Below are 23765 nucleotides of genomic sequence, written 5' to 3'. Positions count from 1 at the left end.
GCACAGATGAGGCATGACCGTACGAGCTTTGCTGCTGCGTAACTGAAACCAGGAGCGATCCAGAAGGCATCCACCATGGACACATGTGACATTTTGAGGTGTGAGTGGGGCCAGGTGTTGCTTGCGCCATTATTAGGAACAGGGACTTTTGTATATACAATTTATCCTTATTCTCCCAAAACTCTTTTTGAGTTCAGCTCAGCTCCCATTCTCCCCCGTGTTCCTTCTCTGTTTGGGCAGCTGGAGGGATTTCAGGACATCTAGGCTCAGTGTGGCTGGAATACGCTGACTCTCCGCCACCGTCCACTGCTCCCTAGGCCGCCTTGCTGCTACTTTAGCAGCCTCGTCCGCCCTTCTGTTGCCCTCTACCTCCACAGAGTCACCGTCCGTGTGTGCTGTTACTTTGACGATGCCAACCTGGACTGGTAACGTCAATGCCTCCACTAATTGTTTCATCAGCTCTGCATTTTTAATGGGCTTACCGGCTGATGTAAGAAACGTTCTGCTTCTCCAGACAGGGCAATAATCATGGGATATTCCCCATGCACAATTCGAATCTTGTGTAAATATTAGCGACTTTACCTGCAGCAGCTCTACACGCCTCAGTGAGTGCCTTCAACTCTGCCTCCTGCACCGACATGTGAGGAGGGAGTGGTTCAACTCGGATTACCTCATGTGAGGATACTACTTCATGTCCAGTGTAGAATCGCCCATCCTGGTGTTATCTGGAGCCATCTACAAAAATAAAACTTCAAAATATGCATTAGGAACAGGTTTTTCATGAACATATGTAAAACATACTGTCTCCTGACTCATCAGTTCCTATGCAGTCATGTTTGTGCGTCACGTCAACGTACCAGTGTACAGTGTTTTTTTTTTTTGTTTTTTTTTTCTAATGCTGTCACCAATTCCCCCTTTTCTGAATCCACAGGCAGATGAGTGGCTGGATTCAGAACACTATGTCTTTTGAGGGTGACGTATTCAGGAATTAGTATTAGAACACATTCGAGTCTGATCTGTCTATCCATAGACAGGTGTTTTGGTTTAACTTGTACAAGTATGGCATTAATGTCATGTGGGGAACAAATTGTCAAAAGAAAAAGTCAGTGTGAGCTCACATGCCTAGCAGTAATACAGCAGCTCTACAACACGGACACACGTAGGAGACCCTCTAATCACTGGGTCTAATTGTGCTGAGCAGTAAGCTATTGGTCTCTGTTCCTCTCCACATTGCTGTGTCAGTACTGCTGTAGCATGTCCTCCCTGCTCTGTTCAAAATAAGAAAAATGGCTGATCATAGTTTGGAATGCCTAAGGCCGGGGCTGACACAATGAGCAGCTTCAGAGAATCAATTGCTTCTTGAGTGAGATTGTAGGGGTTTGATGACAACCTGTCATAGAGTGGTTGCATCATTTGTGAAGCAGACCTTATCCAAGGCCTACAGTAGGTCACCAAACTTAGAAAAATGCGTAGATGCTGGTGTGACCTGGGTAAAGGGAGATTTTGTATTGCCTGTTTTCTGTCTTCAGTCAGGTGTCTTGTACATTCAGCAATACAATGTCCCTAAAAATGTCACCTTTTGTTTGCAATACTGTAATTTGTCACGGGAGACCTTGCAACCCTTCTCTGCCAAAAAACACAGCAAGGAAACTGTAGCTTCCTTGCAGAATCCCCACCATTACTGCTGAATAGATGGTTGGGGAGTTCTTTCCCCCTTTTGGGAGGACTGTCCAACAGTGTTGTTTACCTTCGCGAGTAAAAGAGAAAAGATGCCGTCAGTCAGGGTTCAGGGGTACAGAAAAGAATGCATTTGCCAAATTAATGACTGTGAAACATTTTGTGACCGTACGGTGTGTGTATTGGGGACAATTGAGATTACACTCACTGTAACATCATTAATGGCCTGTAAGTCCTGAACTATCCTGTGTCAGGGGAACCCTTGGGTCCTTTTTCTTCTTAATGGGATACAAAGGGGTGTTGCAGGGGGAAAATCTTTGCACCAGAACCCCTGCCTTAACGCACTGTTTAATATCCCTGCTCAGGGACATTGATTTGACTAGACTTAAGGGGGTATTGCTTTAAACCGGAGAGGAGTGGTTCCTTCTTTTAATTTAATCATGACAAGGGGAATGGGCAGCCGACCCACATCAGATTTTCCCCTTGCCCAAACGGTGTCTGGTACCTGACTCTTTTCCCTGTCCTCAGACATTTTGGTGTCAGGTATTACTTTCACTACTCTTGCCATATACACCATTTCTGCAATATTACACAAGTGTTTATACAAGTCACACATCAATGTCCAAATATTATTTATACCCTTATTTGATTGGGTAGGGTACCTCTTAAAAAAACTAAATTTGATTCACAGAATTTGTTACCAAAAGAAAATTATATATATAAAAATATATATTTACGAAAGATACTGAGTCATAAAATGGGAGAGCACAATGCCATAGGCCACAGCAAAGCGCAAGCTTATTTTAAGAAGGTAGAAGCCCTATGTAAATCCATAACTAACAGTTCCAAATATAAAAAGAAGGGATTTGAAAAATACCAAATATCAATACCAGTTGCTTGCAATAAGGTATAAGAAGTGGAAAAGACAAATAAACAGTGATTATGGTTTGAGCCAATATAATGAATGGCTAAAAAACTATATGAACCATATGAAGACAACCTAGAAATACACGGTAACTATACCATCTTGTGTAAGGAAACTACTAAACTGGTAAATGAATGAAATTAAGTGTAACTATAATAGGGCATGATTTACCTGTGGTATAATGTGCATGTGGAATACCCTGGCGTCCTTCTGCACCAAGTGTTTATATGACAGGGGACTTGTGACTGTAATACCCTCAGGAGAGTACTGTATGATGGCCTAGCCAGCACTCAACTCTGCTCCCAGCAAATCCATAGGGGTATTGTCACTGACAATAAGTTTGTAAGCAGCTCTTCTAAGCACGGTCTCGTGATTCTAGTCTTATTTGTTTAGTCATAGGGCTTCAGTCGCTTGTCCTTCTACACTCACGCATTCCACAGTCTCGTCAGTAATCATGCCTGGCATTATCAAGTCTCTGTGCCACAGTTCCGGCTGCTCCAGTGTCAATCAAGAGTTCTGTCTCTTTCCCTCCTGGAGGTGAAGAAGGTGGAAGATTGGTCTGAGTGTCCATCTTCTCCACAATTCCAGCACTTTACTGTTTCTAAGTCCTTAGGTCCCTCACTGCGTCTCTACTGTTTTCCTTGTACTCCCGCATACATGACACGTCGTCTTATTGTCCTAGTTTGTTCAACTCCTTTAGCAACTTTCAGGAGATCTTTTGGATCTACATTCCTCCATTCAGGTCTGGCTGTCTGTACTGTGTCTTGTAAGCTTTTGGTCAGACCGTCAATGAATGTATTTACCGATATTTTAACATCAAGTGGGTTTACTGGACTGTACCCCATGTCTTCCCATTTAAGCTGTAACCGTCTAAAGTACATCTCTACACTCTCTTCTTTTGTCACATCTGTATGTGTCTTAATTATGTGTCCTAGCAAGTCACCTGCTTTTGTGCTCACTATCTCCCTAGGCCTGCCCAGGTGCACTTATACGTCCATCATATTGTCTTTGTCTTTTTGTCTATAAAATGGGAAAGGTTGGTTCTCAGGATCAGCCAATTGTTTTTTTAGCGTAACTAGCTAGTCAGAGGGCCTCCAGGGATAATGCTCCTGTATCTGTTTTACCCTACCTGATGTGGTTGGTTCTCTGGTGGTGGGGGTGACTAGATGAAAGGTGGGGGTGACTAGACATGCTGGTCTACAGCTCCTTTCCAAAAGGATTACTGTCAGCCTACTCCCAAAAGTTAATGTCCCCACTATCCACCGACCACAATCCTGTGTCAGCTTCTTATGTCACTACATGTGATCTTGTCTGGACAGGATTCAGTGTAATTCTCTTAGGTCGGGTTGCAGCACAAATCATACGAGTATTTCTCCAATCTGGGATTGTCTGACCACAGTCCATCTGTCTTGTCTGGGTCTCTGGTTATACAAAGGTATAACAGTAGCAGTAATGTGTCAGTCATAGTCAGACTTTTAAGCATCAAAACATTCATAATACACCTTACTTCCATCCTGCTGCACTCTTTCAGACACCATTTATTCACTTGCTATTTTCCTCCTTTGTCTGTGCCTTTTTGAACAACAAAACATCCACTCACTGGCACTTTTGCCTTTTTCAATATTGGTTTTACATCTTTCACTGCTTCCTTTCCTTCTCTGTTTTTCACAATCTGTATAGCGGTTTTGGATCCCATTGGGGGCCCTGACTGCACACAGAATAAGTTGCCCATGGCTTCAACTTATCCGCTCAACAACACCAAGCAGGTTCACTACCTACCACTTGGTGGCACCGAGCAGGTGCCCTACCTACCACTCGGTGGACTTAAAGGATTTTACCAAGCAGGTTCACTACCTACCACTCAGTAAATCAGCTGGCTAGCACAGCTCCATGGACGGCAAGGTTACACCACCTAGTGCCGTAGACTGATTGTAGCAGGTTCCTCCGTACACTACAACAGCCGTGCAGTTGGCTACCTCCTCTGTTGATCCTCAATTCGCTATATCAATCATTCAACTTGAAGCAGGAGTCTTTTACCAATTTTTCAAGCACTTACAAGTTTTCCTCTTATAATAGGCACAATTCTTTTTCACTTTCAATTTCATGCAGTACGTATTGCTTTAAACACAAATCTCTCAGCGTGTACCAAACTAAGGACAGAGAAATTTAGAATGCAGCTTCCTGCCCTCCCTTCCTCTGGCCCAAAGCGCAAAGGGGAGAATCTCAAGCAAGTAGCGCAGGGGTGCACTTCCCTCCTCCCATCTGGTATTTCGCGCTGATCAGAGCTTGGTGCCTCACACACACAGAAGCAGTTTACAAAACATTCATCCTCTCGGAATTAAAAACAATTTCTCTATACAGGCAAATTACTGCATAACTTGAAAAAGCTGATTCTGACCGCGTCCGGCCAAACCACATATAGACATACATAGAAACCTATCCAGTGTCAAACCATATATAACACAGGTTTCACTGAATCTCAGATGTAAATTAAATGTACATTAAAAATATCCATAACTCATTCATCCTGGACCTTCAACAACACTTAGATAAGTAATGATACTTAGGTGATCATTCATTCATACGTGCTCATTAAGGGATTGTTTTTGTTTTTTTTTCTTTTCCTTTCACTTTCCTTTCACTTTTTTTAGTTGAGTTTCACAAGAAGAAAATCCCTTATCTCAATTACTCCACCTCTTATCTCATTCAGAGGTTCTCATAGACATACACACATACAAGGCTCACACAGCCTGTCTATTCTGCACTTTGGAATTAACACAACTCTATATAAATAAAACTGCAGCAGTGTCCACTGACACTCTGAAAACACTTTAAGGCCAGACAACAAAAACCACGGCCTTATACAAAATACAGCTTCATATAATGTACTGCCAATCCAAAATGACCAAAATAACAACACTGCACAGAGTCTATCCCAGCTCTTGTATTATGCACACTAAACAAATACACAACCAATTAGGATATTGACAAATAATACAGATTATAATTATCATCTTATAAGTCTATTATTCAACTCTCATACGGACATAAACCATAAACAGACAAAACAAACACAAAACTCACTGGTGATGTGTGGATTCTTTGAACCGTGTTTACAGCCTCTACCCAGAGGTATGGAGAAATCCGGAAGAGAGATTGCTGGTGCAAACAGATTGTAAGAATAACGTTCTCACCTTGCTGCAGCTGTTGTTTGCATTATCCAATCTCTCTGGAAGCTCCCACATACGGATTCCGAATAAGGCGGCTGGTTACACGGTCCCCGTTCGGGCGCCAAACTGTCGTAGCTGTTTTCATTCTGACCCAAATGTCAGCTGACAGATCACCAGTGAGACCTAATTGTGGATTTACGCCCTTAGTGGACAAGCGCTTGGAGACAAAAGACACCTCACACGTATCCCGTGAGCAAGTCACTTTTATCTGATAAATAAAAAGCCAAAGCAAGGTTTTATACCATTTACACATAATGCATTTCAATGTAACTCATGTAGCCCCCACCATCACCCAGGGTCATACTTTATTTACCATAACTCAGAACATGTTGTGACTGACTATTGAGAACATACATGATAAGAAGTGTAGTCTCCTTGAAGGGGAGACCATCAGACTACTGCGTCAACAGATTCTAGCAATTCTAACACTTAAAGGCAAAAGGCACTTAAAAGCAAGGCAGTTAAAGTCAAACTATTAACCCTTCTATAACACTGACTAGACATGCAAGTGAATTAAGTGAGGCTGGACACGTCTAGTCGGGATGTGGCCGTCAGTATGTAAATTGCATAGTTGCGGTCACTTGATCACCTGCTCATGGCTTAGGTACCAAGGAATCCTGACAGCTCGCATTTTGAGCGATATGAGGATTCACAAGTCTGCAGCTACATACACTGACTGCAGCCTTGTACCCCAAGGCCAGACAACCCCTTTAAATTGCTAAGATTCGTCAATGGTTTTGGTTTTGAGAAATCTCTCCTTATTATGCCATACCAGCCTCGTATTTCATGCCTTTTAATGAAGGAATTCCAGGAAGTTTTATTTGTTATTAACAAGGGAAAATTAATTGTGTCTCCTATGGCCTCATATAATTGGAGAATGAATATGAGAAAATTGCAATAGAGCATATAAAACAAGGGTGGCAGCAAAGACAGTTACATATTGTGTAAGGATAACGAAGTGTGACTTATTTTACAAGCATATCAGATCAGTACATGTCTTATGGTGCCCATGTAAAAGCGTCAGAGCCTCCACAACACCAATCCCGCCGGCGCCATGACGCTTCTCTCATCTATGCCCCAGAATCTTCAGTTGTTCCTGTATGTGCCGCAGTGGAACCAGAATAGAAACAAGAGGAGCAAATGGGAATCACGGGATCTGAAGAAGCAGAGTAGACTTAGCAATGAGGAACGGGTGTAGCAGAGTTGAGTTACATAGGAGGTTCTTAAGGCAAGACTGGACTAGCCCTAGGGCAACACACCTAAATCTGCATATGTTCAATGAACAGCGTGCAGTGATACAGAAGAGCTGATTGATATATAGCAGAGCTGAGTTTGTCACAGAGTCCTATTTAAAGCTAAAAAGGAAGAAAAACTCCCACAGTTGATTTAGTGATGTAGCATCGCTGGGCTAATCATAGAGTACAATGTAAATGCAAACAGCGTAACAGCAGAGCTAATTTAGAGATATAGCAAAGCTGAGTTTGTCGCAGAGTCCAATACACAGCTGAAAAAGAAGATACACCTATAAGGGTTCACGTTCAGCAGTAGGCAGCGTTCACACAGACACTGGATTCTTGTGTCAAAACAATGTGACTCTTATGTCCACAGGTTGACAGCACCGAAGAAAGCACACATAAGCAGCAGAACAGCAGAGTTGACTCAACAATATAACAGAGCTGAGTTTGTCACAGAGTCAAATAAGGAGCTAAGAAGGAGGAACATCTTACAATTGATTTAGTGATGTATCACTGCTGAGCTAGTCACAGACTACAATACAGAGCAGGCCGCAGAACACACATTTGACTCATTGATATAACAGAGCTGAGTTTGTCAGAGACTCCAAGGCAAATCTAAAAAGAGGTATATCAGAGACCTGCGATGCAGCAGAGCTGGGTTTGTAAGGTGGATAGATCAATCCAGGAACTAAAAAGCAGTCCATATCCTGATTTCTATCTCTGCCGTTTGGGACACAGGGGCCCCACTGTCTGACAACAGGCAACATCTACCAGCGGTGTATAAAGTGGTTGTACAGAACTACTTTATTTTTTTTGTGAACCTAGAAACTAACAGGCAGGTAGTTGCTAGCAGAAGCAGCTACCTGTATGTTCAACCCATCGCCAGCTCAGAACGGTCACTGACCGCTCCTGCCGGCGATTCTGCTATTTCAGGTCAACAGAACAGATCTACCTCTTACAGGTTACTGCAAACGGGGCGTGAATGGCGACATCATGATGACTGACAGCAGGCAGTTAGGTAGTAGAGACCCTGCTGTCAATCAGCACGACATCAGCAGTCGCTCTGTCAATAGAGCAGAGCAGAAGAGAAGCAGCCGCTCTGTTGACGTGTCGTCAGCGGAAGTCACCGAATCGCCGGCAGGAGCAGTCTGTGATTGATCTGTGCTGGCAAATATCGGTGTCTGGCACAACAGGCCGGTAGTAGACAACCACCTGCCTGGTAGTTCTTAGGCACATTGTACAGTAAGTGTAAATAGTCCCGGAAAACCCCTTTTAAAGGAAATTTGTCACCAGATTTCACTACGCAAACTTCATGACTCACTAAGCAGATGTGAGACCTGAGGAGAATGATGTCTCCCTAAATTCTGCTTCCTTCATTTAAAAGGGTTCACGTCTGACTAGAAATTGTCTCGGCTTTGGCTGACAATTTGGAAAAGACAAAGTCACACACTGCTTTGCCTCTATCCAGGTTTGTGGGGTCGTATCCCTCATTAGAGGGTACACAAGGAGATGTAGCGGGAATCTCGCAGGCGCCCCCTATCGTAGAGAGCAGAGGTCGGGTGCGCGCTGTCCAGCTGCTGAAAGAGCAATAACAGTTGTAGTTCCGCCCCAGTCCTGCAGGTGTCACTGTGGGGCGCGTCTTCCCTCCCGGCTGATCTATGTTCCCGCTGCACTCTGCGGTCAAGGTGAAAGGTTGTAAAGATGGCGGCGGCCTTTATGGAGGAAGAAATGGATAACGATGACTATTACGCCCTATTAAACGTCCGCAGGGAGGTGAGCGTCTGCCTGCCGGTGTGGGCTGGGGTCGGGCATGCTGTCATGAAGCGTGTGGCTGGAAAGATAAGGCATAGCTTGTGTCTGCGGGGCGCTAGCAGCCGGCATTGTGCGGTGACCCCGGGAGCTGTCACCTGGGTGACACTAAGTGGCGGCTGCTGCCGAGCCCTGTCCTGTGGATATATAATAGTGACGTGTCCCGGCTGTACGGGGTGCGGGAACCTGAGGCTGCAGGTCGCAGGGAGGGTGATTAGATGCAGCAATATAGCGCCCCCTGCCGGCGCCGCAATACTTACCTCTATCACTGCTGTACCCCAGAGCGCACGGTCACTCACTCTGGTGACCGTGCCTGTTCTACACCCTCCTCTCTGGTGACCGTGCCTGTTCTACACCCTCCTCTCTGGTGACCGTGCCTGTTCTACACCCTCCTCTCTGGTGACCGTGCCTGTTCTACACCCTCCTCTCTGGTGACCGTGCCTGTTCTACACCCTCCTCTCTGGTGACCGTGCCTGTTCTACACCCTCCTCTCTGGTGACCGTGCCTGTTCTACACCCTCCTCTCTGGTGACCGTGCCTGTTCTACACCCTCCTCTCTGGTGACCGTGCCTGTTCTACACCCTCCTCTCTGGTGACCGTGCCTGTTCTACACCCTCCTCTCTGGTGACCGTGCCTGTTCTACACCCTCCTCTCTGGTGACCGTGCCTGTTCTACACCCTCCTCTCTGGTGACCGTGCCTGTTCTACACCCTCCTCTCTGGTTACAGTGCCTGTTCTACACCCTCCTCTCTGGTGACTGTGTCTCTCCTACACCCTCCTCTCTGGTGACCGTGCCTGTTCTACACCCTCCTCTCTGGTGACCGTGCCTGTTCTACACCCTCCTCTCTGGTGACTGTGTCTCTCCTACACCCTCCTCTCTGGTGACCGTGCCTCTTCTACACCCTCCTCTCTGGTGACAGTACCTCTCCTACACCCTCCTCTCTGGTGACTGTGTCTCTCCTACACCCTCCTCTCTGGTGACCGTGCCTGTTCTACACCCTCCTCTCTGGTGACTGTGTCTCTCCTACACCCTCCTCTCTGGTGACAGTACCTCTTCTACACCCTCCTCTCTGGTGACAGTACCTCTCCTACACCCTCCTCTCTGGTGACAGTACCTCTCCTACACCCTCCTCTCTGGTGACAGTACCTCTCCTACACCCTCCTCTCTGGTGACAGTACCTCTCCTACACCCTCCTCTCTGGTGACAGTACCTCTCCTACACCCTCCTCTCTGGTGACAGTACCTCTCCTACACCCTCCTCTCTGGTGACCGTGCCTGTTCTACACCCTCCTCTCTGGTGACCGTGCCTCTCCTACACCCTCCTCTCTGGTGACCGTGCCTCTCCTACACCCTCCTCTCTGGTGACCGTGCCTCTCCTACACCCTCCTCTCTGGTGACCGTGCCTGTTCTACACCCTCCTCTCTGGTGACCGTGCCTGTTCTACACCCTCCTCTCTGGTGACCGTGCCTGTTCTACACCCTCCTCTCTGGTGACCGTGTCTCTCCTACACCCTTCTCTCTGGTGACTGTGTCTCTCCTACACCCTCCTCTCTGGTGACTGTGTCTCTCCTACACCCTCCTCTCTGGTGACTGTGTCTCTCCTACACCCTCCTCTCTGGTGACTGTGTCTCTCCTACACCCTCCTCTCTGGTGACTGTGTCTCTCCTACACCCTCCTCTCTGGTGACTGTGTCTCTCCTACACCCTCCTCTCTGGTGACTGTGTCTCTCCTACACCCTCCTCTCTGGTGACTGTGTCTCTCCTACACCCTCCTCTCTGGTGACTGTGTCTCTCCTACACCCTCCTCTCTGGTGACTGTGTCTCTCCTACACCCTCCTCTCTGGTGACTGTGTCTCTCCTACACCCTCCTCTCTGGTGACTGTGTCTCTCCTACACCCTCCTCTCTGGTGACTGTGTCTCTCCTACACCCTCCTCTCTGGTGACTGTGTCTCTCCTACACCCTCCTCTCTGGTGACTGTGTCTCTCCTACACCCTCCTCTCTGGTGACTGTGTCTCTCCTACACCCTCCTCTCTGGTGACTGTGTCTCTCCTACACCCTCCTCTCCTCTCTGGTGACGGTGCCTCTCCTACTCTCTTTTCTCATAAAATCATAGAATGTTAGAGTTGGAAGGGACCTCCAAGGTCATCGTGTTCAACCCCCTGCTCAATGCAGGATTCACTAAACCATCTCTGACATATGTCTGTCCAGCCTCTGTTTAAAGACTTCCATTTAAGGAGAACTCACCACCTCCCGTGACAGCCTGTTCCACTGATTGATCACCATCACTGTCAAAAAGTGTTTTCTGATATCTAACCTGTATCCTCTCCCTTTCAGTTTCATTCCATTGCTTCTCGTGTTTCCGTGTGCAAATGAAAATAATGATGATCCCTCTACACTGTGAAAGCCCTTCAGATATTAGTAGACAGCTATTAAGTCTTCTCTTAGCCTCTGTTTTTTAAGCTAAAAAATTCCCAGATCCTTTAACCGTTCCTCGTAGGACATACATTGCAGTCCGGTCACCAAATTGGTAGCTTTTTTCTCATCTTGCTCCAGTTTTTCAATGTCTGTGTTAAAATGTGATGCCCAGAACTGGGCACAGTTTTCCAGATGAGACCTGACCAGGGAGGAGTAGAGGGGGATAGGTGCTTCACATGTTCTAGACTTTATGCTTCTCTTAATGCATCCTAGAACTGTGTTTGCCTTATTTGCTGCTGCATCACAATGTTGACTCATGTCTGTCTGTGATCTATTAGTATTCCCAAGTCTTTTTCACACGTGCTATTGCTTAGTTCTATTCCTCCCGTTCTGTAGATGTAATTTTCGTTTTTCTTGCCCAGAAGTAGAATCTTGCATTTGACCCTATTAACACCTTTCTGACCTCGGACAGGATAGTACGTCCGAGGTAGAGAACCCCTGCTTTGATGTGGGCTCCGGCGGTGAGCCCACATCAAAGTTATGACATATCAGCTGTTTTGAACAGCTGACATGTGCGCGCAATAGCGGCGAGTGGAATCGCGATCCACCGCTATTAACTAGTTAAATGCCGCTGTCTAACACTCACAGAGGCATTTAACTACCACTTCCGGCCGCGTGGCCGGAAATGCGCTCATCGCCGACCCCGTCACATGATCGGGGGTCAGCGATGCGTCAGGATAGTAACCATAGAGGTCCTTGAGACCTCTTTGGTTACTGATGTTGGTTTGCTGTGAGCGCCACCCAGTGGTCGGCGCTCATAGCAAGCCTGTAATTAAGCTACATAGGAGCGATCTGATGATCGCTGCTATGTAGCTGAGCCGATCAGGCTATGCCAGCTTCTAGCCTCCCATGGAGGCTATTGAAGCATGGCAAAAGTAAAAAAAAAATGTTTAAAAAAGTATGAAATATAAAAGTTTTAATCACCCCCCCTTTCACCCATTCAAAATAAAACTATAAAAATAAAATCAAATATACACATATTTGGTATCGCCGCGTTCAGAATTGCCTGATCTATCAATAAAAAAAAAAAAAAAAGGATTAACCTGATCGCTAAACGGCGTAGCGAGAAAAAAAATTTGAAACACCAAAATTACATTATTTTTTTTTTGTCGCTGCGACATTGCATTAAAATGCAATAACGGGCGATCAAAGAACGTATCTGCACCAAATTGGTATCATTAAAATCGTCAGCTCGGCATGCAAAAAATAAGCTCTAACCCGACCCCAGATCACGAAAAATGGAGACGCTATGGGTATTGGAAAATGGCGCAATGTTTTTTTTTTCTTTAGCAAAGTTTGGAATTTTTTTTTCACCACTTAGATAAAAAAATAACCTAGACATGTTTGGTGTCTATGAACTTGTACTGACCTGGAGAATCACAATGGCAGGTCAGTTTTAGCATTTAGTGAACCTAGAAAAAGACAAACAAAAACCCCGCATGGGATTGCACACCCCGCATGGGATTGCACTTTTTTTTGCAATTTCACCGCACTTGGAATTTTTTTCCCATTTTCTTGTACACGTCATGGTAAAACCAATGATGTCGTTCAAAAGTACAACTCGTCCCGCAAAAAATAAGCCCCCACATGGCCATATTGACAGAAAAATAAAAAAGTTATGGCTCTGGGAAGGAGGGGTGCGAAAAACAAACACGGAAAAACGGAAAATCCCAAGGTCATGAAGGGGTTAAATACCATTCTATTAGTCTCTGCCCATTGGTCAAGCTTATCTAGATCCTTCTGAATCCTTTCTCTGTCTTCTCTAGTGTTAGCTATCCCTCCTAGCTTTGCATCATCTGCAAATTAGATTTTTACCTTCAGTTCTCTAGATAAGGGCAGAGCCTTGCGGTTCCCCACTTGAAACATTCTTCCAATTGCTTGTACAACCATTTGTTACCACTCTTGAGTATGATCACTGAGCCAGTTATGAATCCACCTAACTGTCGCCTTGTCAATCCCTTACTTGGTCATTTTTTCAACAAGGGTAGTTTGATATACTTTATCAAATGCTTTGCTGAAGTCAAGAGATACTATGTCTGCCGGATTTCTCTGATCCACCGAGTCAGTGATTCCATCATAGAGGGAAATTTAATTAGTCTGGCATTACTTGTTTGCTACAAACCCATGCTGTGTCTGGTTAATTAATGTATTCTTATCCCAGTACTTACATACATTCTGTTTTATAATGTGTTCAAAGATCTGTCCTGGTATATAAGTAAGGCTCACTGGCCTGTAATTTCCTGACTCTTTCCATTTTTGAAGATAGGGACAACATTTTCCCTTCTTCTATCTTCTGGGACATCTCCTGTTTTCCAGGATTTTTCAAAGATTCTGGCTAGTGGTTCTTCAATTTCTTCTAACTCTTTCAGTATCCTAGGATTTAAATTAGCTAAGTGTACCCTCATTGTCTCTCTGTTTATGTTTAGTTTGGATTATTTTATTCCTTCGATAGTTTCGTGATGATCAGTTGATGTTACATTTGCTTTCTTAGGGTATGTTTCCACGTGCAGGAAACGCTGCGTGTTTGACTCTGCGCAGAGCCGCAGCGTCAAACACGCAGTGTCCAGATGTTACAGCATAGTGGAGGGGATTTTATCAAATCCCGTCTCCACTATGCGTGGTAACACGCACCCGGCTGCCCTGCGATTCCGGACATGCTACGCGTCTTTAGATCGCAGCATGTCCGTACACCTTGCGGCGATGCTGCGCCGCCGCAAGGTATAACACAGGGCCCTATGAGTGGGGTGCGATGATGCCGGATATGTGCAATGAACACATCCGGCATAATTGCGTCACAGAAGGGGGCGGGGCTTAGGGCGGAGCGAGTTTGCTGCTCCGTCCATACCGCCGGCCATCCTGAACGTGGACACATACCCTAAGAGAACACAGATGCAAAATAGGAATTTAAAAGTTCGTCCTCCTCCACCTCATTTGAGATGATGTTCTCCTCTCTGATGACAGTGCCTCTCCTACACCCTCCTCTCTGATGACAGTGCCTGTCCCTTACACCCCCTCTGATGACAGTGCCTCTCCCTTACACCCTCCTCTCTGATGACAGTGGCTCTCCTATGCTCTCCTCTCTTCTCTGGTGACAGTGCCTCTCCCCTACACCCTCCTCTCTGATGACAGTGCCTCTCCTATGCTCTCCTCTCTCCTCTCTGACATTGCCTCCTATGCTCTTCTCTGGTGACAGTGCCTCTTCCCTACACCCTCCTTTCTGATGACAGTGCCTCTCCTATGCTCTCCTCTCTTCTCTGGTGACAGTGCCTCTCCTATGCTCTCCTCTCTGTTGACAGTGCCTCCTATGCTCTCCTCTCTTCTCTGGTGACAATGCCTCTCCTATTCTCTCCTCTCTTCTCTGGTGACAGTGCATCTCACATGCTCTCTTCTCTTTTCTGGTGACAGTGCATCTCCTACTCTCTCCTCTCTTCTCTGGTGACAGTGCCTCTCCTACGCTCTCCTCTCTTCCCTGGTGACAGTGCCTCTCCTCCTCTCTTCCCTGGTGACAGTGCCTCTCCTACGCTCTCCTCTCTTCTCTGGTGACAGTGCCTCTCCTCCTCTCTTCCCTGGTGACAGTGCCTCTCCTACGCTCTCCTCTCTTCTCTGGTGACAGTGCATCTCACACGCTGTCCTCTCTTCCCTGGTGACAGTGCCTCTCTTACGCTCTCCTCTCTTCCCTGGTGACAGTGCCTCTCCTACGCTCTCCTCTCTTCTCTGGTGACAGTGCATCTCACACGCTGTCCTCTCTTCTCTGGTGACAGTGCTTCTCTTTGGTGATATTGCCTCACTTGTGCCCCCCACATTGCTCTAGTGACAGTGCCTCTCCTATGCCCTACTTTTTAGTGATTGCCTCCCTTGTGCCCCCTTGCCTTTCTGATGACTGCCTCCTCTGTGCCGCCTCCTATTTTGCCTCTTGTACTGAGGCTGTGTGCTCCCATTCCCCTCTGATGACTTTACCTTCATTTTGCCCCTCGTTCTCTTTCCTGATCAGTGAACTTCCCACTGTCCTACTTATTTTCTGACCAGATCTGCCTTGTGCCCTACTGTACCTTTCTGATTTTTGCACTCCTTGCATATCAAATCTCCTCCACTCATCTGAAACCTTCTCTTTGTAGTCTAGTGGTATGCCATCCTTGCCAAACCTCCTGGCGTAAAGAATAACACAATCCAAAGCTTAGAATTTGCCAAAACATAAATGAGTCTAAGTATTCCTACATGATCTATAAACTGCTGCTCCTCTCTCTGAAGCCCACCTACTTTTATTTCGCAGAGCTCTACAAATCATGCTGCATATTGTCCACATGGATAGAAAGTATATATCTGTACACATCAAATTAGCTGTCAGAACCACAGTTTTTTATTAAAAAATTGTTTTTCTTGCAAAGTATATGACACTATACTGTGTTCTAGCCATTTCTCACCAGCTTCTGCAGAACGGCATAATATGGACCTCCGCTCCTGCCGCATCCTAAAATGCACACCTTATCATCTGCAGAACCCCAGTAGGGTGTGAAGTTTCTATTTACTCAACAGAAAGATGTTCTGCCACAGCTGAGGCCTGCAGTTTAAGGCATAGTGTCTGTTCTGTAAATGATCAGAATATTATCAGTCCTTTCAGAGTTCGGTGGTATAAGTGCTCCCTGCCTGCGGTGAAGTAATTTTCTGCGATAACCGGATGCGTTGGTGACTGTTAATACTTAGATAATTTACAATGGGGAGGGAGGGGGTGGGTGGGGGACATTATCACTTAATTTCCAGGAGCTATGTCCTATATGCTGAATGCAAAATTATAGCTCCACATCAGTACTGATACTGCCGCTGGAAAATGATGGCAACTGACTAAATATGGTGATGTTACATTGTATGTGACCACTCCTGATGTGCTGGCGCTAGAGACCTTATGCCATTTGTACATATTCTACTATCTTGTTTTGTGGCCTGTTTAAAAAAAAAAAATACTCTGCAATAAGAAAACGAATCATTCAGATGCAACATCTTCATTTCCAAAGAAGACATTTTGAATAAAACACGACCCAAAGAGGCAGTTCATGGAGTTAGTCCTGGCCTCGGGAGGGGGAAGCACAGTCCAATTTGGTCTAGGACAGAAGTAGGTTGACAAATAATCCCCAAGACCCCTTGTCCTGGTGGTAAGGGGGTTGATAACCTGAAGCCACACCAGCTATTGAATCCTATTTATCCATTTTGGGCTGTAAGGCCTTTACATTTTTTTATGTATTTTTTGTTCTTCTTTTCACCCCTGGCAGATCTTGCACCACATTGATTAGAATGTGATAGAGATGCTTTTGTTTTGTTTTTCTCTTCTTTTTTTTTTTTTTGTTGAGTTGAGTTCCACAATCCTTTAAAATATTGCACATTAATTTCAACTCTGAAATAAAAATTAACTACCATAAATAGGCCTGGGTATTAAGGAGTACATTTACTCAAAATATATGTTGTGTCTTTTTAAAACCTTTCCCACATTGATGAGCAAAAAGAAAAGTGGTGAAAAAGGGGTAAAAAAATACCGTAGGTGGAAAAAAAGAGAAAATAGCTCCAAAAAAAGGTACAAATCCACGATGATGAACCGGCCGCAATATTTCCTACCTTTTGCTGGTTTCTGTAAATGTGCATTTTCTTCCTGAATCTATGGGCTTTTCCTGCACTCCTGTGATCCAATCAGATCTACGCCGAAGGAGATTAATTGCAGCTGCATCCCCCTCCTCCATCTCTCCTATTTATTGTATAACTCTAGATTACCGTACGTTTTTATGGATGGGAGTAAGGACCTTTACAGAGAGCCTACAGTAAAATAAAGTGAAATTGCAAGCTGTTTGGTGAGGAAATTCCACTTTTATTACAAAGTTTCTCTTATTCACGTGTTCCGTGCACCTTTAGGTTTGCTCTCCGGTGTTAGTAAAGTTTCTTCTCTTTTATATCCACGTCCTGGCTGTGGTCTCCAGTGACAGGTGTCGGTTTGCAGCTTCATCTCTTGCTGCGCAGACGTTCCATACGGTTCCAGCCGTACCCTGCTTGTAATTTACTTTCCCTTAGATCTATAAAACTATAAACGGGTAATGCATTCTAATGACAGACACTCAAACGGCCCACAGCTCGGTGGGAGCTCGCACCTTGGCGTCACCTTGTTGTCGAGGCTCTTGACCTTGTTGTTGGCAGAAAGGTGCAAACTCCTGCAACAGAATGTGCTTCCCATGTCAATCAATACTTGATCATGCCAGAGACGCCGAGACGTCGGCCGTAGATGAAGCCGCTTCTCGCTCGCGTGTTTGAAGCTTGATTGATTCATATGGGAGGAGGGGACATGTACGGAGTAATCAAGGATGCAGATCTACAGAAGTTCATCTATTTCCATTAATGAAAATCAGGTCACCTAGGAAACTCCAGGACTACATGTATCTGTATGCGTACATTTCCTGCACATTTAAAGAGAAAGTTTAGATTAACATCAGATTTATTTGGGGGATACTACAATCTCAGCGGGTGCCATTACTTGCCATATGCACAATAGTATAATATTTAAAGGGGTTGTCAACTACTGGACATACCTGTTATACATACCCTTCGGTTCCGGCTTTGAAACTGGCGAATCCCTGCAGCACACAGTGTGTTCACTGTGGGGATTCACAAGTCTGCAGTCACACAGAGTGACTGCAGAATTATCGATTTTAACCTTCAAAGGGGTTGTTTTAGATTAGAAAAGAGAGTTCACTTTTATTGTTTTGTGACTGTGCTGTCTGGTTTTTATATTTCTACGACGAAACTAAGCTGCAATACCAAATATAGCCTATAGGCAAGGGGGCGCAGCGCGAGAGCCCGAATAATGAGTGATGACTTCACCGCTCATCATTCCAGCTCCATCGCTGCCCTCGTGTAACCCGGAGGCTGTGAACTGCGGTAACCTTCCTGACGTCACCGCTCATCATTCCGGCTCTCACGCTGCCCTCGTGCAACCCGGGGGCTGTGAACTGCAGTAACCTTACTGACGTCACCGCTCATCATTCCGGCTCTCACGCTGCCGTCGTGTAACCCGGAGGCTGTGAACTGCGGTAACCTTACTGACGTCACCGCTCATCATTCCGGCTCTCACGCTGCCCTCGTGTAACCTGGAGGCTGTGAACTGCGGTAACCTTACTGATGTCACCACTCGTCACAGAAACCGGGTTTTCACGGACTGCAACATGAGAACCGACAGTGGCTGCTGTTCCAGTCAATGGAGCTTTGTGCTCTGAACAGGGCGCCATACACTGGACGAAGAAGACAGGGATTGGCGTGGGACATCCTTTGGACTATGGCAAACTGGTGTGGATTATTTATTTATTTTAATAAATGAGTGAAAGAGGGAAACTGTCAGGGAGTAATTTTTACAAATAAGGGACTTTTGTGTGTGTTTCTTTTGACTATGGGGTTAGTAATGGTGGGGTCTGACACACCTTTCCAGTACCAATCCCAGGGCTTGATGTCAGCGCCAGCTGCTGACATGAGCCACACAATCCCATTACCCCAATTGCCAACGCAACAGGGCAGTTGGGAAGAGGTGAGGCTAAGAGCCAGAATTGGTGCTTGTAAAGGATGCACCCTTTCTGGGGTGGCTGAGGACTGGTCTTATGCTGGGAAGGGCCAATATCCATGGACCTGCCCATGTTATTAATATCAACCCGTAGCTGTCTAATAATAATAATAATAATAATAATCTTTATATAGCGCCAACATATTCCGCAGCGCTTTACAATTTAACAGTTTCAAACACAACAGTCATAGGTAACAACGTTAACAATACAATAATAAAGCAAAATAAGACGCCCCTGCGTGTGAGAGCTTACAATCTACAATGAGGTGGGGGAGATACAAGTACAGGTTTGCATTTACAATGATGTATTTACAATGATGGTCCAGCCATCTTCAGGGGGTGGGGGGTAGATGGAGATGGTGAATGGGCTACAAACACACAAACATAAAATGACTTTGATTAGTTAACGTGGTAGGCCGCTCTGAACAAATGTGTTTTGAGCGAGCGCCTAAAACTGTGCAACTTGTGGATGGTCCTAATATCTTGGGGTAGCGCATTCCAGAGGATTGGCGCAGCACGGGAGAAGTCTTGGAGTCGGGAGTGGGAGGTACGGATTAGTGCAGAGGTTAGTCGAAAGTCGTTTGCAGAGCGCAGCGGTCGGCTAGGCCGATAGGCGGAAATGAGGGAGGAGATGTAAGGGGGTGCCGCACTGTGGAGAGCTTTGTGGGTGAGAACAAGTGCTTTGAATTGTATCCTGTAATGAATGGGCAGCCAGTGTAATGACTGGCGTAGAGCGGACGAGTCCGAGTAACGATTAGCCAGATAAACGACCCTGGCTGCTGCATTAAGGATGGACTGGAGAGGGGAAAGTCGAGTGAGGGGGAGGCCAATTAACAGAGCATTGCAGTAGTCCAGGCGGGAGTGGATTAGGGTGACAGGGTTTTTGTTGTCTCCATGGTGAGAAAAGGGCGGATTCTAGAGATGTTCTTTAGGTGTAAGCGGCACGAGCGGGCAAGAGATTGTATGTGGGAGGTGAAGGAGAGATCAGAGTCAAACATAACACCCAGACAGCGTGCCTGCTGCCGGGGTGTTATTATGGTGCCACCCACGGAGAGGGAAATGTCAGATTTAGGGAGGTTAGTAGAAGGCGGGAGCAGAATAAGTTCAGTTTTAGATAGGTTGAGTTTCAGATAGAGAGCGGACATGATGTTAGAGACTGCAGACAGTCAGTGGCGTTCTGTAGTACAGCGGGGGTAAGGTCAGGGGATGAAGTGTATAGTTGTGTGTCATCAGCATAAAGATGGTACTGAAAGACAAATCTGCTGATGGTCTGTCCAATTGGGGCTGTGTAGAGGGAGAAGAGAAGGGGGCCAAGGACTGAGCCCTGAGGTACCCCGACAGTGAGAGGAAGAGGAGATGAAGTGGAGCCAGAGAACAGAACACTGAAGGAGCGGTCAGAAAGATAGGAGTAGAACCAGGAGAGAGCAGTGTCCTTAATGCCTAGAGAGTAGGAGAGGGTGGTCAACAGTGTCGAAAGCTGCAGAAAGGTCGAGGAGAATGAGCAGAGAGTGGTCACCGTTACATTTTGTTGTCAGAAGGTCATTGGTCACCTTGATGAGTGCAGTTTCTGTCGAATGTAGGGGGCGGAAACCGGACTGTGAAGGGTCTAGGAGGGAATGAGTGGAGAGGTAACGGGTAAGGCGGGAGTAGATCAGGCGCTCCAGGAGTTTTGAGATGAAGGGGAGATTGGAGACCGGTCTGTAGTTGTTTGTGCAGGATGAGTCGAGGGTGGGCTTTTTTAGTAATGGAGTAATAATAGAGTGTTTGAAGGAGGAGGGGAAAATGCCAGAGGAGAGGGAGAGATTAAAAATTGTAGTTAGGTGAGTTGTGACGACTGGAGAGAGAGACTGGAGGAGGTGTGAGGGAATGGGGTCGGTGGTGCATGTAGTCGGACGAGAAGAGGAGAGGAGCTTGGAGACTTCTTCTTCTGTGATGGGATCGAATGTGGAGAGTGAGCCAGGGGAGATGCAGGGAGGGATGGGAGTCATTGCACTTGGTGTCTGGGAGTGGATTTCCTGATGGATATTGTCTATTTTCCCTATAAAGTGGGAAGCCAGGTCATCCTCACAAATGTCTGTGATAGGGTCTTATGCTTTCGGCCTGAGGAGGGAGTGAAAGGTGTTAAAAAGTTTCTTGGGGTTGTTGGATAGTGAGGAGATCAGGGTGGTGTAGTAGGACTGTTTGGCGAGGTGAAGGGCAGAGTTATAGGTCCTTAACATAAATTTGAAGTGTATGAAGTCTTCTGGTGTGCGTGTTTTCCTCCATAAGCGTTCAGCACTCCTAGAGCATCGCTGGAGGAATCGGGTTTGCGATGTGAGCCAGGGCTGTTTCACTCTGTGTTTGGAGGTTCTGAGGGTGAGGGGAGCTATTTGGTCAAGGGTGCTTCTAAGAGTGTCATTGTAGTGATGTACAGCCAGATCAGGACAGGAAAAAGAAGAGATTGGGGACAACGATGAGTGTAGGGAGTCTGAAAGTGTATGAGGGTTAATGGCATGTAGATTTCTGAATGTGTGGTAGGTAGGAGAGTGCTGGGGTGGGCGAGGAATTGTGAGTGTGAAGGATAGAATGTTGTGGTCAGAGAGGGGAAGCGGTGAGTTATCTAGGTAGGAGATTGAACAGAGCCGGACAAAGACCTACTTAGCCTCTGCTGGTAATTTAAAAATAGGCTGGATCCCACTTGATTTTTTTTTTTATAGGGTCCCGTTTTTTTAATAAAGGCTAAGCAAACAGCTGTGAGTTGATATTAATAGGTTTGGAAGCTCCTTGGATATTGGGCCTTTCCCAGCATAATAAGACCAGCTCACAACTGTCTGCTTTCTCTTGGCTGGTTATTCAAAATAAGGGGGACTCAAACCATTTTATTTTTTATTTTTTCATTTTTTTTTTTAATCTAAATACATGTGCAGGAAACCACACATGCACAGCAGTAATTGTATATCAAGGATATCTTTCTATCTATCTTTACACATCTAACACCGAAACTTGTGTCATTTCCATTCTGCATTCTATTCTGCTATGTGTCACACGGATGGCACAAAGATGTCACACTGTCATCCGTGTGTACGTTTATGAAACGTACTGATGGAAATAAAAAGGACATGTCCACATGTGAACACACGGACATGTGTGCAACCCCCATAGATTTAAATGGGTTTACGTGTATAAGTTTCTCCATTACGTGTGAAAACTCACCACACATATTGGAGACGTGAAGGGAGCCTTAGGCTGAGCATGCACACCACCACTCCATTCATTGTTTATAATACTGTGGAGATGGCCCAGCGCTGTAACCGACTTTGTCTGGCAGTCCCGTAGACGATGTATGGAGCGATGGTGTGCATGTGCAGCCAAGCACCGTTCTAATGGGACATTTTACAGCCCTGTTTGGGGGATTTGTTGGGAGTCCTACTGTTGGGATTCCCAGTGATCCTGTAGATCGGTAAAACCTTGCAATTTTGAGAATAACATTTTGCACATTATATAATGCCAGTTGGAATGGATGTGCTTTAGTAAATAATGCAGAGGCTCTCCACCTATATGTTATCCATATGGAGTATATGTTTGGGTTGTCTATGTTCACATTGAGGGGTTTTTTTTGCAGAAATTGAGTGGAAACTATACAAATCCTCCTAAAAGAAAAAACCCTGTGAGTTCCCACTTCAAACACTCAGTAAAAAGAGCTCGTGCCCATACCGTAAGTTAGGGAATCCCTGCCATAACCAACCACTGATCCTTTCCATCAATATACACGTCATCCTTATTAGCATTATTTATCCGCGGATTATCATTGTTTATGCCATGTAAATGTAATTTCCTTTTATAGCACCTGTTCAGGATAGATAATGGCGCATTATTATTATTATTATTATTATTACTTCTAATTATATGTTTGTTGTCTGCATCTCGGACTCTCCATACGGTTAATCCTATTAATTTGGTGTTTGTCGAAACAGAACATTTTCTAAAGAAATATGAACGTCACTTGTCAAGAAGAGAAGAATAATTACCCGTCCCCTTCGTATCTTCGTCTTCTTTCCTTTTTTTTTTTTTTCTTTTTTTTCACAAGTCGACTCTATCGACAATTTCCCAGCATCGCACTGTCTTTCAACAGCTATAAATAAAGCTGTTCTTGTTGCCAATCTATGCATTTGGAGACATAAAGGGAATTGACAAGGAGCACGTTGGAAGGTCAAGACGAAAACTACGTTCTATAGATCATAACGAGAGCAAATAATGCCAACCGATGCAGAAGGCGTCCTCCCATGCTTTGTATCGGCATTGCATTTTTTAGCTCCTTATATTGACTAATATATTTTTGCCATCCTCAAATTTTTTTTTTTAAAGAAATACATACGTTTGGCTTGAGCTTTGACAGCCATCGATGTAATATCTCAGCAAATTGAGCCAGGAATATCAATAGGTTGTAATTTAACGTGAAAAGTACTGAGGTCAACATAAAGAGAAGTCTTTTCGCTGTGACAGAACAAAATAAGTCCGAATGAATAAAACATGGTAAGGTGATGAGAGGATAGGAGCTGTACCTCTGCCAGATGTACCCTGTGGGCCGTCGTTTCAGACGTGTGCCCTTACTCAATTGTATTTAAAGCTGTGGAGGAAGAGATGGGTCCTTAGAATATGTGAATATTTACCTTTTGAAGTCTACTTGATATGCTCCCGGGCAGCCACACTGGTATGTCCCCACTGACCACCTCCACCATTCAATAACTCAAGTCTTGCCGGCCTTGAAATATTTCATCGCATGAGTTCTTAAGGCAGAAGACGACTTACAATGCATTTTTAACACTGGCTATATTGTATGTAATGCTGGACAA

The 23765-nt window shown here is 45.4% G+C and overlaps 1 protein-coding gene across 1 annotated transcript in view; it reads left to right on the top strand.

The window, feature by feature from the left end:
* Positions 1 to 8682: 8682 nt before the first annotated feature.
* Positions 8683 to 23765, top strand: part of DNAJC11 (DnaJ heat shock protein family (Hsp40) member C11) — a 172862-nt gene continuing 157779 nt past the window's right edge. The window contains exon 1 of the mRNA XM_077250394.1: positions 8683 to 8840. Coding sequence (XP_077106509.1) covers positions 8769 to 8840 — 72 coding nt within the window. The 5' untranslated portion in view covers positions 8683 to 8768. The remainder of the gene's footprint in view (positions 8841 to 23765) is intronic.

This window comes from Ranitomeya variabilis, chromosome 4, assembly GCF_051348905.1.
Source record: "Ranitomeya variabilis isolate aRanVar5 chromosome 4, aRanVar5.hap1, whole genome shotgun sequence".
NCBI classification, from domain to species: domain Eukaryota; kingdom Metazoa; phylum Chordata; class Amphibia; order Anura; family Dendrobatidae; genus Ranitomeya; species Ranitomeya variabilis.
The sequence above is the reverse complement of the archived record's forward strand: the minus strand, read 5'-3'. Positions and strand labels throughout refer to the sequence as shown.